Source organism: Magallana gigas, chromosome 4 (genome assembly GCF_963853765.1).
Source record: "Magallana gigas chromosome 4, xbMagGiga1.1, whole genome shotgun sequence".
Classification (NCBI taxonomy): Eukaryota; Metazoa; Mollusca; class Bivalvia; order Ostreida; family Ostreidae; genus Magallana; species Magallana gigas.
In genome coordinates, this window is record NC_088856.1 from 2,004,612 (window position 1) to 2,019,187 (window position 14,576).

Below are 14,576 nucleotides of genomic sequence, written 5' to 3' on the forward strand. Positions count from 1 at the left end.
GCAGGGATATGACAATTATGATGCATGACTATGTGACAAGTAAGAAGGGCCGTGTTTTACGGGAGCTCAGAGATTTAGCATATAGCTTTCTGTCCGTTGTTGTGTTTATATGTAAAACAATTAACATTGCTGGCTAGATTTATGGAGAGAGTCGTAAAAGGTGCAACAATACTCATGGTGATGCATTAGTAAGCGACTGCTAGTGTGAATGTGATGACCATCAAAAATGGCGAATATATCAATCTATTTTGAAAGAATTTAAACACAACAGAAGGAAACTTTTCATTATATAAATTGAAAAAAAAACAAAAAACAAAAAGAAGTCGGACCCGTATTCTATAGGCTAAGAGACAACATATTTTATTTTCCTCCTCAAAACATCATAAGTCTTTATATCGCTCAATCCCTCATAAAATGCGGGTTTAATATTCTATGTGAGAGAGAGAGAGAGAGAGAGAGAGAGAGAGAGAGAGAGAGAGAGAGAGAGAGAGAGAACTTTTTCTCTAACCAAAAGAAGATGTAACTGGTAAGGCCATACATATCTTAAAACCTTCATATATAGATTTTATATAGATTTTACATATGGTATTTGCTGTTTAGCCCTTCATTTAAAAGATAATGTAAATACATGTATAAATTATTAATATTTTCCGGATCGACTCGTCGCTTTTATGAAATTAACCACTTTTCTGAGAGTGGTCAGGAGGCAATTCATTAGAATCTATACCGTAAGAATAATATAAGTTTGAGTTTTTCCGGGCTGGGAATGTTCGGTACCTTTTGGCTTCCACTCGATCCGCGAGAGCGTATTTCATTTAATTTCATCGGTCAACTGCTGTACAATTTTCGAAAATCAAGTGAAAAGGTGTACACCATCTAAATTTCGAGCAGGAATTAATATGCACTGCAAAAATCAATATGCATTGTCAAAAATGTTGAGGTTACTTGTAAAATTGCAAAGATTTTTGTCAGAACTATTTAGGAAGTACTGTCGAATTTTCCAGAACAATTGCCCAATTCGTTAAAAAAAAAAAAAAACCTAAAAACAAGCTATATATATTTTAAAAATAAAAATTGATTGGTCAGAACAAATTACTTAATTTCAGTTGTTTGTTTTGTGGACTTGTTCTCCGTGAACAAAAGGATAAAGAAAGAAAGCTACACGGTGAAAACATGTGATTTTACGACCCAAAATTGTGTGGATTTCCGATAGAAAAAATCTCAAAATAAGTTTGAATGTTGCATAGAGTCGACTTATTTAGTGCACGCCTTATCTATATCAATGAAGAAGAAAAATGAAGGACGAGTCCGATGAAAATACGAGAAAAAATCAAAGATTGCAAGAGACATTTGAGGAAGATTTTGGATATCCTCTCTATCCAGAACGGAAAAATCCAGAATTGTACAAAGAATACTCTGCACTGGGCAGGAGATGTGTGAAAGTGATAGAAAAGAGGGTCGTAAAATGTTTTACACATTGTAAGTTTTCCCGAATTTCCTCGAAGGTTGTATTTACTACACATTTATAGATTTAAAGAAAATTTGAATCTAAAATTGTGTTAGCTTTTTTTCAAATCAGATTTCACTTTAGCTGAATACTCCTATATATATGTGCTATTTGAAACCAAGAGATGACGGCATTCTTTGTCATAACATCAATTTGGTTTTCTAAAAGTAACAAAGTTTTTGCACTGAATGATTTGAAATATTGCATGTATTAAAAATCTTAATGGTATTTATTTTAGGTCCAGAATTACGGATATTACACCAAGCACTTAGGGATCATGGATGGTAAACAATAATTTTGAAAATAGTAAAAATTCAGAATTACAAACACTCTTAGACCTGGTCAATATTGGTCATTTACTAAATACTTATTTACAAGTACATGTATACACTGATGTTTGTACTGATAAACTGTATATTCAGAATTGTTATGTCTTTTTCAGGGTTGTCTCTAAGACCCGGGAGGTGGGGAATTCCCCCGCCTAAAGTGATGTAATTACCCGGCTATTTTTTCATTTCAAACACAATCTAGCTATAAGCTAGACCTCCAGACCTCCTTCTACTTTTTTATTTCTCCCTTCTACATCAATTTTTAGAGACAACCCTGCTTTTTTGTTTTACCAGGATAATATAACAGTTTCAATTTTTTTTTTGGGTGATAGGGATATGGGATTGTAGATCACAATCTTAAGTACTTCAGTAGGGTGCCTGACTTTTAAAGTGGATTATCATATTTGTATGATAAATTAAAAAAAAAGTCATGATCATGTATGATAATAGGATATATGTTTTAGTGGAGGAAAGGAATACCTTTTAATAATGAAATGTAAAAGTAGAAAATCTTTGGGAAATTGAAAAGTAACAGTTAAATACATGCCACCTTTGCATGTGTAATCTCTCCTGTCCAACTGACAAAAAAGTTCCCAACTCAGGATAACATGATTTGCAATATTAACATTGTATTTTTGAGTCGGCTCGCAAAGCGAGAAGACCCTTGCTATCATCGACATTCTCGGAATGGATTTTGAGCACAACCTTGTTTTGATAATGTGCGATACAATGCAAATAGTTCTTATTTTTAAAAATTTAATGTCAACCCAGTCTTTATACCTTTGTATATAACAGGATTTTGAAATGTTTAGAAAATTTTAATTGACAGTGATTTCAACTTAAGAAGAAATATATCAGTTGAGAAATGTGAGAAAAAAGTCAGTGGGGGATATGATCCAAACACAAACCAGGTAAGAAATAAAGCCTTGAATCCCACATAACCAATAGCAAAGCACCAAAAGAAAACCTTTGACATGTAAACCATATATGCCTGAGATTGAATTTATGGGAATGACCTTTTTGCTTTTTTAGTGTGTAAATGTAAACATTAAGTACAGAATTGTTATTTTTTTTGTAACTTGTTGTTATCTGATTTTTATTTTTTCCCTGGTTCATATATTTTTTTGAAACATGTTTATATTTGCATTCTAATTACATACGTTGAATGTGCCCCCCGTCCCTGTTTGTAGTTATGTAATTTCCCACTTTTCAATTTAATGGTTTGACAATATATTTGTAATATCTGCATAGATTTTTTTAAATGTTTAGTTTTTTCTCTTTATTTTTTTTTTATTTAGTTCAAAATGACCTATTTTTCATCCCCCTCTTTACTTATACTTACTGTACATGCATGAAAAATTAGCTTAACACTGAATCAATTTGACAGTAAAGTATGGCTCTTGCTTGTATATATATAATCTATCTATCAACCCCCCCCCCCCCCCCCAAATTAAAAACAAATAATCTGAGGTGCATGGTTATGGCAGTTTATAGTGAGCGAAGCCAGCTCTAAAAACCAGTGCGCACAGGAAAAAGAACGAGCTAAAGCTTCAAGAAAATTTCAAGCTATTTCAGTATTAACTGCGATAACTGGTTCAGATGATTTGCTAGTACACACAATATAGTTGTTTGATCCATAACCCTAAATTAATCACTGGAAATATAGCGTGAGATCACTGTGACGTCATACCTTAAAATCAATAATCATTTGTTTACGTATCTCGACTCAATATGAAGGTTTGGAAGCATGTAAAAAATTTCCTGGGTCTCACCTAAGCTTTTATGGTACTTAAAATGTGTCCTCAAACCTCAAGGCAGCCTAAACTACGTGTTAAAAGTTAGCCATTTTTGGCATATCACCATGGGAGAAAACATTAGAGAGCATTATGGGACGTAGACAACAAAATTTTCTTGATGAATCTGTAGGTTTAGCTTGTTCTTTGTCCCGTGTGCACTGGTTCTGAGAGCATACAAATATTTTTAGATTTGTATGTACATTTGTATTTTGACATATTTATGTATGGTGTTTAACATAAATATACAGAAGACATTGTATCAAGTGTATAGAAACATACATATATCTACTAATTAAATGTTCATGTCTGTCCTAGCTCTTTCAATCATCCAACTCTTTCCCTCTTGTATATGTTTATTGAATGTTTTGTGTACATTGGATGTTGTATGTACAATCTTCATATTGCCCTTTGAGGGCCCTAAATTGGTCAATAAAGAAATTGAAATTGTAATGTCACCATGTCTGTTTATAGATTGTGCTGTGCTACAGCAACATTCCCGTCTCAGCGACGTGTAAACTGCTGTTCCATGAAATGACGCACGCCTTTGATGACTGTCGGGCCAAAGTAGACTTCACAAAGATAGAGCACCTTGCTTGTACAGAGGTGAGGTCCCTACAGTAGTCTCTTGTACAGAGGTGAGGTCCCTACAGTAGTCTCTTGTACAGAGGTGAGGTCCCTACCGTAGTCTCTTGTACAGAGGTGAGGTCCCTACAGTAGTCTCTTGTACAGAGGTGAGGTCCCTACCGTAGTCTCTTGTACAGAGGTGAGGTCCCTACCGTAGTCTCTTGTACAGAGGTGAGGTCCCTACCGTAGTCTCTTGTACAGAGGTGAGGTCCCTACCGTAGTCTCTTGTACAGAGGTGAGGTCCCTACAGTAGTCTCTTGTACAGAGGTGAGGTCCCTACAGTAGTCTCTTGTACAGAGGTGAGGTCCCTACCGTAGTCTCTTGTACAGAGGTGAGGTCCCTACCGTAGTCTCTTGTACAGAGGTGAGGTCCCTACCGTAGTCTCTTGTACAGAGGTGAGGTCCCTACCGTAGTCTCTTGTACAGAGGTGAGGTCCCTACCGTAGTCTCTTGTACAGAGGTGAGGTCCCTACCGTAGTCTCTTGTACAGAGGTGAGGTCCCTACCGTAGTCTCTTGTACAGAGGTGAGGTCCCTACCGTAGTCTCTTGTACAGAGGTGAGGTCCCTACCGTAGTCTCTTGTACAGAGGTGAGGTCCCTACCGTAGTCTCTTGTACAGAGGTGAGGTCCCTACCGTAGTCTCTTGTACAGAGGTGAGGTCCCTACAGTAGTCTCTTGTACAGAGGTGAGGTCCCTACCGTAGTCTCTTGTACAGAGGTGAGGTCCCTACCGTAGTCTCTTGTACAGAGGTGAGGTCCCTACCGTAGTCTCTTGTACAGAGGTGAGGTCCCTACCGTAGTCTCTTGTACAGAGGTGAGGTCCCTACCGTAGTCTCTTGTACAGAGGTGAGGTCCCTACCGTAGTCTCTTGTACAGAGGTGAGGTCCCTACCGTAGTCTCTTGTACAGAGGTGAGGTCCCTACCGTAGTCTCTTGTACAGAGGTGAGGTCCCTACCGTAGTCTCTTGTACAGAGGTGAGGTCCCTACCGTAGTCTCTTGTACAGAGGTGAGGTCCCTACCGTAGTCTCTTGTACAGAGGTGAGGTCCCTACCGTAGTCTCTTGTACAGAGGTGAGGTCCCTACCGTAGTCTCTTGTACAGAGGTGAGGTCCCTACCGTAGTCTCTTGTACAGAGGTGAGGTCCCTACCGTAGTCTCTTGTACAGAGGTGAGGTCCCTACAGTAGTCTCTTGCTGTCTCAAATCATTTATATTGGTTCAATCATGTAGAAGAAATCTTTTTATTTTTTCATCAAATCAAATAATTTTTCTCAACCAATCAAATTTAAATTTTGTACATTTACCGGTATATATATAAAGTTACTTAATTATGTTATGTGTGCTTGTTTATTACAGTATTAATAAACACTATTAAAATAAATGAACATCAAGCTATTAGAAAAAGATGAGTAATGGTGGTTGATAAAACTGTTTGATATGCACATACATGTATATACATCATTGCCATATCATTATGCAGACACAAGATATCTAGATTTAAAACTAATGTACAACAAGCTATTAGAAATAGATCTGAGGGACTGCTGATGGAAGTTAACTTTCTCCTCCCCAGATTCGTGCGGCGGCTTTTGCAGACTGTGGGGTACTAAGTGGTTTCCTTAACAATGCTGGCTTCGACATTACAGACAAACATAAGGTACAATGTAGGAGAGGAATACCGTACCTTATTGACTGATTAAGAAAGCAACATGAGAATCAAATATCCCAAAACAAAATTCTTGCAATTTTATTAATTTGTACTTTAAAAGGTCTTTTCTGATATATTAGGCCACACCAATATAATTTCTTGTTTGACAAACATTACGTGAAAAAGGGTATGAGCGAGGGAGCGATTAAAGAATAAAATTATTATTTCTTGTATCCAAAATTTTTTGGCGTTACATAAATGGTTATGAGCGGACAGTTATATTTCTCCTACTTAGTTGTTTCTGATTTATAGATTAAATCTATAAAAAATATGAAAAATAGAGTGGAAATAGAACAGAAAACAGTGCAGAGTCTCCTGGATGTGGGAAATTGATAATAATGTTATTTGTATAGATTTATATAAATACGAGCGCACAGGGTCTGACGAACAAGAAATTATATTGGTGTGGCCTTATGTACTGATACAATATCTTTCAAGTATGAAGAACATGAAAAATGATAATCAGATTCAGATAAAAGCCCTAATGGCTCTTTCTCCAACTGATGCTTAGTGACCTGTTTTACAGCAACGGTTCGCTGAATTTTGTTTAAAGTCCATCTTATTGGCTTTAATTTATGATAAAAAACACAAAGTTGGCATCAATGCACTTTGCTATGATATTGTTCACTACATGAGACAATTTTGACATTTAAAGTAGCCTATGAAAATAAATGTGAATTTTATATCTTAAGCTAATTGAAAGGTCATTGTGACCTTGTATGGTTTATTTTTACATCCTGAATAGCATAATTTTAGAAGGTATTTTACAAGTCTTATTTCAAAAGGATTAATATTATTGGGATATTAAAACAAATATAAAGAGTACATGCAAATTTTTTTACAAATACCACCATCTCACTGTGGCTTTTTTAACTTGATCAGGAGTGTGTGAAGAAGCACGCCTTGAGATCTATTGTGACGGCACGGAACATTACGGAAGAGAAGGGGAGACAAGTCATAGACAGTGTGTTTGATAAGTGTTACAATGACGTCGCTCCATTCGAGTCACAGAAACTCTCCGAGGGCGATTACTACAATAAATACATCCGAATGACAAAGAAACCGGAGACACTTATACCCAAGTTTAGATTATTTTAATAAATTATTTTTGTATCTATGGTCTTATATCTGTGAAAATGTCACAAAGACAAAGAGTTCAACAGTAATTAAAATGCGAATAAAAACACAAGAGCTAAAGAACGTTGTTGTGACCTCTTAGTCACTGACTTGAGTAGTGCGACCTTTACTAAAAAATACCTTTACTAAAAAATATTTTAATGTGACGATTTAACAGCTGACCAGTAACAATAGTTATATTAGAGAACCCTGTGACATTTTTGACTGGACTACATAGATGTATCATATTCCCTGACTAGAACGCAGTGGTTCAACGTGTTAATCCGTGAATATAGAACACTGTTGTAACAAAAAACAGTAACTAATGAATATTGTAACTTTTCTCTCACTGACTGAAATAATTTTTGTGGTATTTTTAATATATTATTGATTACTTGAAAATATTTTGTTACTTTTCAATCAATGGCTTAAAATTACTGTTGTGACAAATAAGATAAAATTGTTGATACTGACTGGAAACCATTTTTGTTTCTATTTTGTTTCTAAATAGATGACTAATAGAATCATTCATTAATACGAGTGTGGGATAGTGAAATTCCACCGAGGGGACAAGATTCACTGTCTAGGACGAGGCTTTGCCGAGTCCTAGACCGTGAATCTTGGCCCCGAGGTGGAATTTCACTATCCCAGACGAGTATATAATGAATGATTATTTTTCTCGCTTTATATTAGATTAAAAAATGATGTTTGACAACTTTCTGTTATGACGTTCAAAAGATTACTTTCGGTTTATCCCCCGCGTACTTCAAATAGTGCAAGTTAAATGAAAGCATACGACAGCTTTTTTCAATTAAAATATGAAAAATTGTAATTAATTATGCAACACAATTACTTAATGGATAATCTCAATGCACTGTTTTGCATTTCCCTACAGCAGACAACGTTTGTTTACGTTTTAAAACAGCGTAGTAATACACAGTGTATGACAGAAAAATCTCACACTGCTGTCTCACACCGGACAAACCGATCTCACACCGGTGATAATGCGAGAATTTGTTGTCTTATTTGTGTTATGCAGTGGTCATAGAATAGAAAACATAAATTATTATGGGACGTCTCAGTTGTGACCTTTTAGATACTGATAACAATAGGTGTTCACATTGCTAACTATTTGACTGTTGCAAATTTAAACATTGGTTCCCCATATAAACACTGGTGATTCCCCTGCAATACAAATCATTTAAGCATTGAATGCTTAATTTTAGATGTCGGCGGTCCTATAACACACCAATGCTGTTCAGACAAATAGAAGACCGCGCTTTATCGCGGTGTGATAATATGGTCCAGGTTTAGTACGTTTTCCTAGCCATTTTTAAGGAATAAGGAATCATTCTTTGGGGTTATAATTTCGGTCAGGGCGTGATCAAATCCAATAAAGCCTGAAGGGCTTAATGATAGATTTGATCACGCCCCGACCGAATTTATGCGACATTTGAATTTATTGGACTGTATGGTACAAAATCGATTCGTAGTATTATCACAGGCATAGACACCGGAATATTTTAATATATATATATTGACTGACCGCCGCAAGACTTTTTGGCATTTATTTTTGCAAAAAATCAGTGTTTAATAATTCATTTTAATTTTTTTGTTTACTGAAGTTTTGCCGTTCAAAGAAGATCATTAAGTTAAACTCGGTTTACACGATCAAGTTCCAACCAGTTCATCGATCGGTCGAAATCTTCAACAACCAAAGAACAACCTCAGAACAAGTAGATTAATTTGAGAGATGTTCTCCAACACAAGGTTTACACAAATTTAATTTACAAATGTCACAGAACAGAGGCGGGACTGGAGTCTCATAGAGACGACACCGTAATATATCCTGTACACTACGGCGGGGATCCATGACCGGACTACTGATATCATGAATGGGAATTCAACAATGATGAACAACCCAATTACACCGCAGTCATACAAAAAACGTCATCAATGAATAATCGAATCAGAACCACAGACCTATATACGTCATATCGATCTAAGATATATATTAAGTTTGTAATTTCAGAACGCTAATATGCTTTTTTTAAAGGAGGATCATGGATCAATTTATCATCTTTGCTCCAGTGAGTCACATTGGTTGCTATTATGGCAAATGTTTTGTTTAAAGGCCGAAATATCGACATGTGGTCGACACATACATGATTTATTACTATAACAAAATGTGGGTTGGATGGAACAGCTGTCTTATCCATTAGTACATGTACGTCTCTCTATAGAAACAAACAATTGATGGAAAGATGGTAGAAGTGTTTTGTTATAGTGGCATACCATAGAAGCCTCGACTTATCCTATTATGATCCTATCACCATATAGGGGCCTCATGGACAGAACCAAATATGGAAAAAAGATTTTCAAAAATCTTCTCTACTCCCATCATTTTGGGATAAAACATAAATGCGTACTAATAATGTCCATGGAACTCTCTACCAAAATTGTGAAATTTATGGCCCTTTCCTCAAGGGTTCAGATCCTATGACGGGGCCTTTATGATCATACAATGTATAGTGAAAATGCAATAAATCTTAGAAAATCTTCTTTACCCCCATATAGAAATGAGAATGAACTAAATGCATGATTCTGATGTCCAAGATGTCCTCTACCCAAATTGCAAAATGAATGACCTTTGTGTCAGGGGTTTAGACCCTAGAGCAAGACTATTACATCCATATTTCATTGTATACATGTAGTGAAAAAGTATTCAATCTTCGAAGCCCTCTACCTAAATTGTCTTATTCGTGACTCTTAGAATGAATATCTGGAGAAAATTTTGATAATCTTTTTTTGCAAATTAAATTTTACTATATATTTCAGATTTGTTACATCTGACTTCATAAATCTGATTTAATAAGTTGAGCAACGTGGCCAATGGGACTCTTGTTTTCATTTAAATGTCCTGGGAAAGAATTTGTCTTTGGTCCCTGCGGGCAATGGATGAAAAACACAGCATAGGTGTCGGAACCGGGGGGGGGGGGGGGGGCTTAGCCCCGCACTTTCTTTACAAAGTTAGACCTTACCATTAGGGACATAGCATCATAGAGGGTTCAGCCCCCGCCACTTTTTCTCACAGCAAAGATAATTGTTCCAAAATTTACCTTGAGAAGTTGGAGTCATAGGCATAATAGCCCCCCCCCCCCACGGATTAGGATTTCGATGATTTTGGGAATTAGTTTTTTAAGGTCTTCCGTTTCCAACGGAAGACCTTACTATTATTCTGAAAAATTTTCAAATTTCTTATTATTTTTTTTTTCTTCTAGACGCCAACTTTGATCCTTAATATCTCGCTCGTTTGTTCACCGATTGTTTTGAAATGTTCAGGACTGATAACATGCCGCGTGATGTTGTCGTTGCATATTTTAGTTGAGGAAAATCCCCATCCGGTTTTGAGTTATTCCCCTTTTAGTAAAATTTAACGACTTCTTTTGTCCAGGGGGGTTTAGCTATAACGATGACTGGCAGAGTCTCAAAGATGGGCTGGTTTGGAAGCTAATACATTGAATTTGTGCGAGATATATTTTATTTATTATTTAAATGCAAATAAAAGGGGTGGTATAGATGTTGAAACAAAGGTAAGAAAAAAATTCAAAAAAATTCGCGTATTTTCCGTGTTAGTTTTCTACCTGATAAAAATTTGTTATAACATGTATTTTAAAAGATCTTGGTCTTACCAAGACCTTTCATTCGGTATACAGAAAAAGGGGCTGACCCCTATAATTAGGGAGTTAGATGCGTCAAAAGTTTCTTGTCAATAACTTGTAAAGGAATAAAAATTTCTAATGCATTATTGAAGCAAAGTTGTAAAGATATTAATTTTGAATCCTTCCGTGGTATTCAATTTAATGTTTTCGTAATTTATAGCCAGTATTTGCAGAAACAATTGTTGTCAGTTCGGTCCATTTTTTGGGGGGTGCGCACGTTGGGAGGTTATGAAAGGGCTTTTTGTAATGCACTAACTGATACATGCAGCGCGCAAAAATAATTCTACATAAAATTCCCAAATGTTTTTATTCATATGTACATATTCATTTCATAAAGATGAACGTCTTTGACCTTATTTTTGTTGTTTGTTTCATAACTGTACCCCTTTCTATATTTAGATGCATTACGAGACTCAGGTAACCGATCGATAGAAGAGTCGCTAGCTGTATTCAGGCCGTCGCCTTGACGACAGTGCATATGACGTACACATGTTTAACGCCCCACTGTGTTACTGTAACAGAGACATTTTGAATTGTTTCAGTACTGGGAGATGTGTTAATGAAATGGTTCGAATGCATGGTAATTAAACTCAACTTTTCTACAGTTCGTATACACGGCCGTCATATAAAGCACAATGTGTATTACTGACATGACAAATGTACGCTGGCAATTTAAACGAACGCGGGATTGCTCCCGATAGAACATTTCTTTTAAAGCAAAACAAAATACTGATTTCCGATGGGTATAATATTATCATCGTGGAGATGATTTTAAAAAGTGAACTTATATTCGTATACGATAATATTTGAATCCAAAGCCGCTATTTTTAAGTAACGGTTATTAGGGATATTAATTATGACTTGCCCCGCGTTTCACGTTTTTTACTTGCAATGCATCTACAAACGAAAATACCAAACAACCTTCGGTTTATAAATTATTTATTACATACTAGTACACAATATTAAAGAGATAATTAAATAAATTGTGCTTTATAATTGTACTCGCTATCTTCCGTGGAAATAATGGCATGGAAAAAATGTTATTCAATGTTCATCAAAAACGATGTAGCCTTAGCAATCGAAAATAATTAACAAACTGTTTATTGATAGATTGACACATTTTTTGCAAATTCTATAAAATGTAGACTCAATAAGTGAATTTTTCCGTTTGGGGTATTTTGAATCACATGTGTACGCTATGTGAACATGTACATATAGATTAATAGCCATATAGATAAACACTTTCAGTGTTGAATTTTTAAAAGATATTTTGTACATGCAAAGCAATGCAATGCAAGGGCTATTAAATTCGAACAATGTACATACGGTAGGGATCGAACTGATACTGGTTCTGCTTGTTCTACAAACAGCGAATGAAATGCGAAGTATTAGGGTGTTATTTTTTAAACAAATAAGTATTGCTCTCTTAAAACCTTGCATTACTAAACAAAGTATTTCATCGGAAGCATTTTTAGCTACCTTAGCTGCATATATGTAGCTCTCCGTCTGGAAAAATTGAGTACCATCCGAAATTTTTCATACAAGTTGCAGCTAACATTACCTTAGAATTGCCGCTGTTCATAAATTCATTTAAAGACGCGCAGATTCAAGTGGTTATATGTCGTTTGATATGGGATTTATGATGTCTATTTATATTATTTTAATTAAGGACAGACGAGACGTTCCTCAATTTTATATAATTTTCCTTGATATTTCATTCCTTATTTATTAACATTTAAACCTGTTAATTCCAAGTACATTACCAGGCTCGTTTTGGAGCTAGAATATTTCGAACTTTCCTTAAAATAGCACGCAAAATGCATTTGAATGCTTATAAGTAAAGTCATACTATATATTTTAATATGAACACTTTATATTCAAACCAAAAAAATCATATTACATAAAAATTTAATTATGAAATAACAAAGTGGAAATCTTAATTCACATTGTGGAGATAGGAAAAAATGGAAGATACATGAAGGTCGCGTCTGACCTTAATATTATACAAGCAATAGCTTTCCAAAAGCTTGCCTGACTACCCAAATTTATTCAATGGAAGCATGCATGTATCAATTAGGCTATCTTATAAGAAATGAAATTTAATTTTCGCTGCGGATCATAAATTATTAAACTGAACGTGCAGAGTTTAGAAGCAATTTCAATCTTTTTCTTCGATCGAGTGCATGTACCTGTATATCACTGGAAATTAAATCATTTCATTATTTTAAATCATTTTAGGAATGTACATGTATCGAATAATCTCAAACAGCCATATTGAAAATTGAATTTGTTATATATTAGATGCAAAATCAAAGACATTTTGTTATTTCTAACCATATAGGAAAGGATATTCAAACACGTACATTTAGCATCGTTATTTGAAAGTGTGTGTGTGTGTGGGGGGGGGGGGGGGGTTAGGTGGGCAGCTTCATCAAAAAAAAAATTTGACAAGGAATTCAAAAAATGGGGAATTTTAAAAATCCTAATCCGTAGGTGGGAGGGGGTATTTACATTTTAACTTCAATTTAATTCAATTAGAATTACTTTATTTTTTGGTTCCATTTATTACATGCTCCGACAAAACTGAAAGATCCATGATATCTCTATTTATTATATGACCAGTTAAGAAAATAGAGTGGGTAAGACCATCTACACATCATGTGCTCTGGCCTAACTTGGACTCGCCCACTAATCGGCGGGCCAAAATTATGAATGAGACGTATTATGGCGCGAAGTCTTTCTTTACCATTCACGCAACAGCTGAGATCTCAGATAGATCCATCGGCATAGATCCATTGGGAGGGTGTCCACTATTAACTACAAATATTATACTTTGGATTGAATGTTTTAGAAGAAATCTATCGAATTAACATACACACTTAATTGACTAACAATTCTTTGATGTACATTTACATTTGTACACGCGAGTGAAACCCTTTTCCAGATGAATGAAATCGCCCAATTGATCAAAAATCGGGTCACACGTACCCCACTTCGGCGAATTACTTGTACGTAGCCCCTCCAGTAAATATTCCAATTATATGAATTTATATTTGTTTTAATAAATCCAAACTGTTGATTCTTTGTTAATGATGATAATCAAACACCAACTATTACTTACATTGTACTACTTAGACAATGTGTATCATCTTTCGATATTTGTCATCGTGGTAGATCCGTGTAACAATCTATTAAGTAGGTGCTTGCACGACATAGAACCGGCCCTTGCTGATCAACGTTTTCATTAACACATATAAAGGAAAAAAATATATTTAGATTTTTTCTTGGATTTATTTTGCTGTAAATAAAAAAGAGAAGAAATTAGTTCTATAATATATATGCGATGTAAATCTTTTTTCCATGCAATATTTCGTATAAAACAACGAAGAGTAGTATCTTGAAACTTCATTCAAAATTTTATTAGACCTTTAAATTGTAAAATGCTAACATTGAAAATTGTGCCAGATTTCTTTTTTTTTTAAGGTAAAACTTTATTGATTAAAAAAACTGATTCTTTGAGAGAAAATAAATTGACATAATCAGTTTGACATTCTCTAAGTGCAGTTCTGTAGCTCTTAGTCTGAAAAAGAATCGGATGGACGACCTAGGACCCAGATCGTCCATCCAAATTTCTTGAATATTGCCATTTCTTTCGTACGCGGACGCATGTTGGCCGAATACTCACTGAGACTAAATGGTTCGTATTTTAAGTTTTAACTGCGTTTTGCGTAAACGGGTAATATTGGAATTCCGATAATTTTGAAAATGATTAATTAAATA

General features: G+C 35.2%; 1 protein-coding gene across 1 annotated transcript; it reads left to right on the forward strand.

Moving 5' to 3' along the window:
- Positions 1–1,272: 1,272 nt before the first annotated feature.
- On the forward strand, positions 1,273–7,073 carry LOC105325983 (mitochondrial inner membrane protease ATP23 homolog). The gene is made up of 6 exons (XM_066080875.1): positions 1,273–1,479; positions 1,746–1,791; positions 2,666–2,747; positions 4,104–4,235; positions 5,824–5,907; positions 6,841–7,073. Exons 1-6 carry the CDS (start codon positions 1,296–1,298, stop codon positions 7,054–7,056), a joined length of 744 nt encoding a protein of 247 aa, XP_065936947.1. The 5' UTR covers positions 1,273–1,295; the 3' UTR covers positions 7,057–7,073.
- Positions 7,074–14,576: the final 7,503 nt, after the last annotated feature.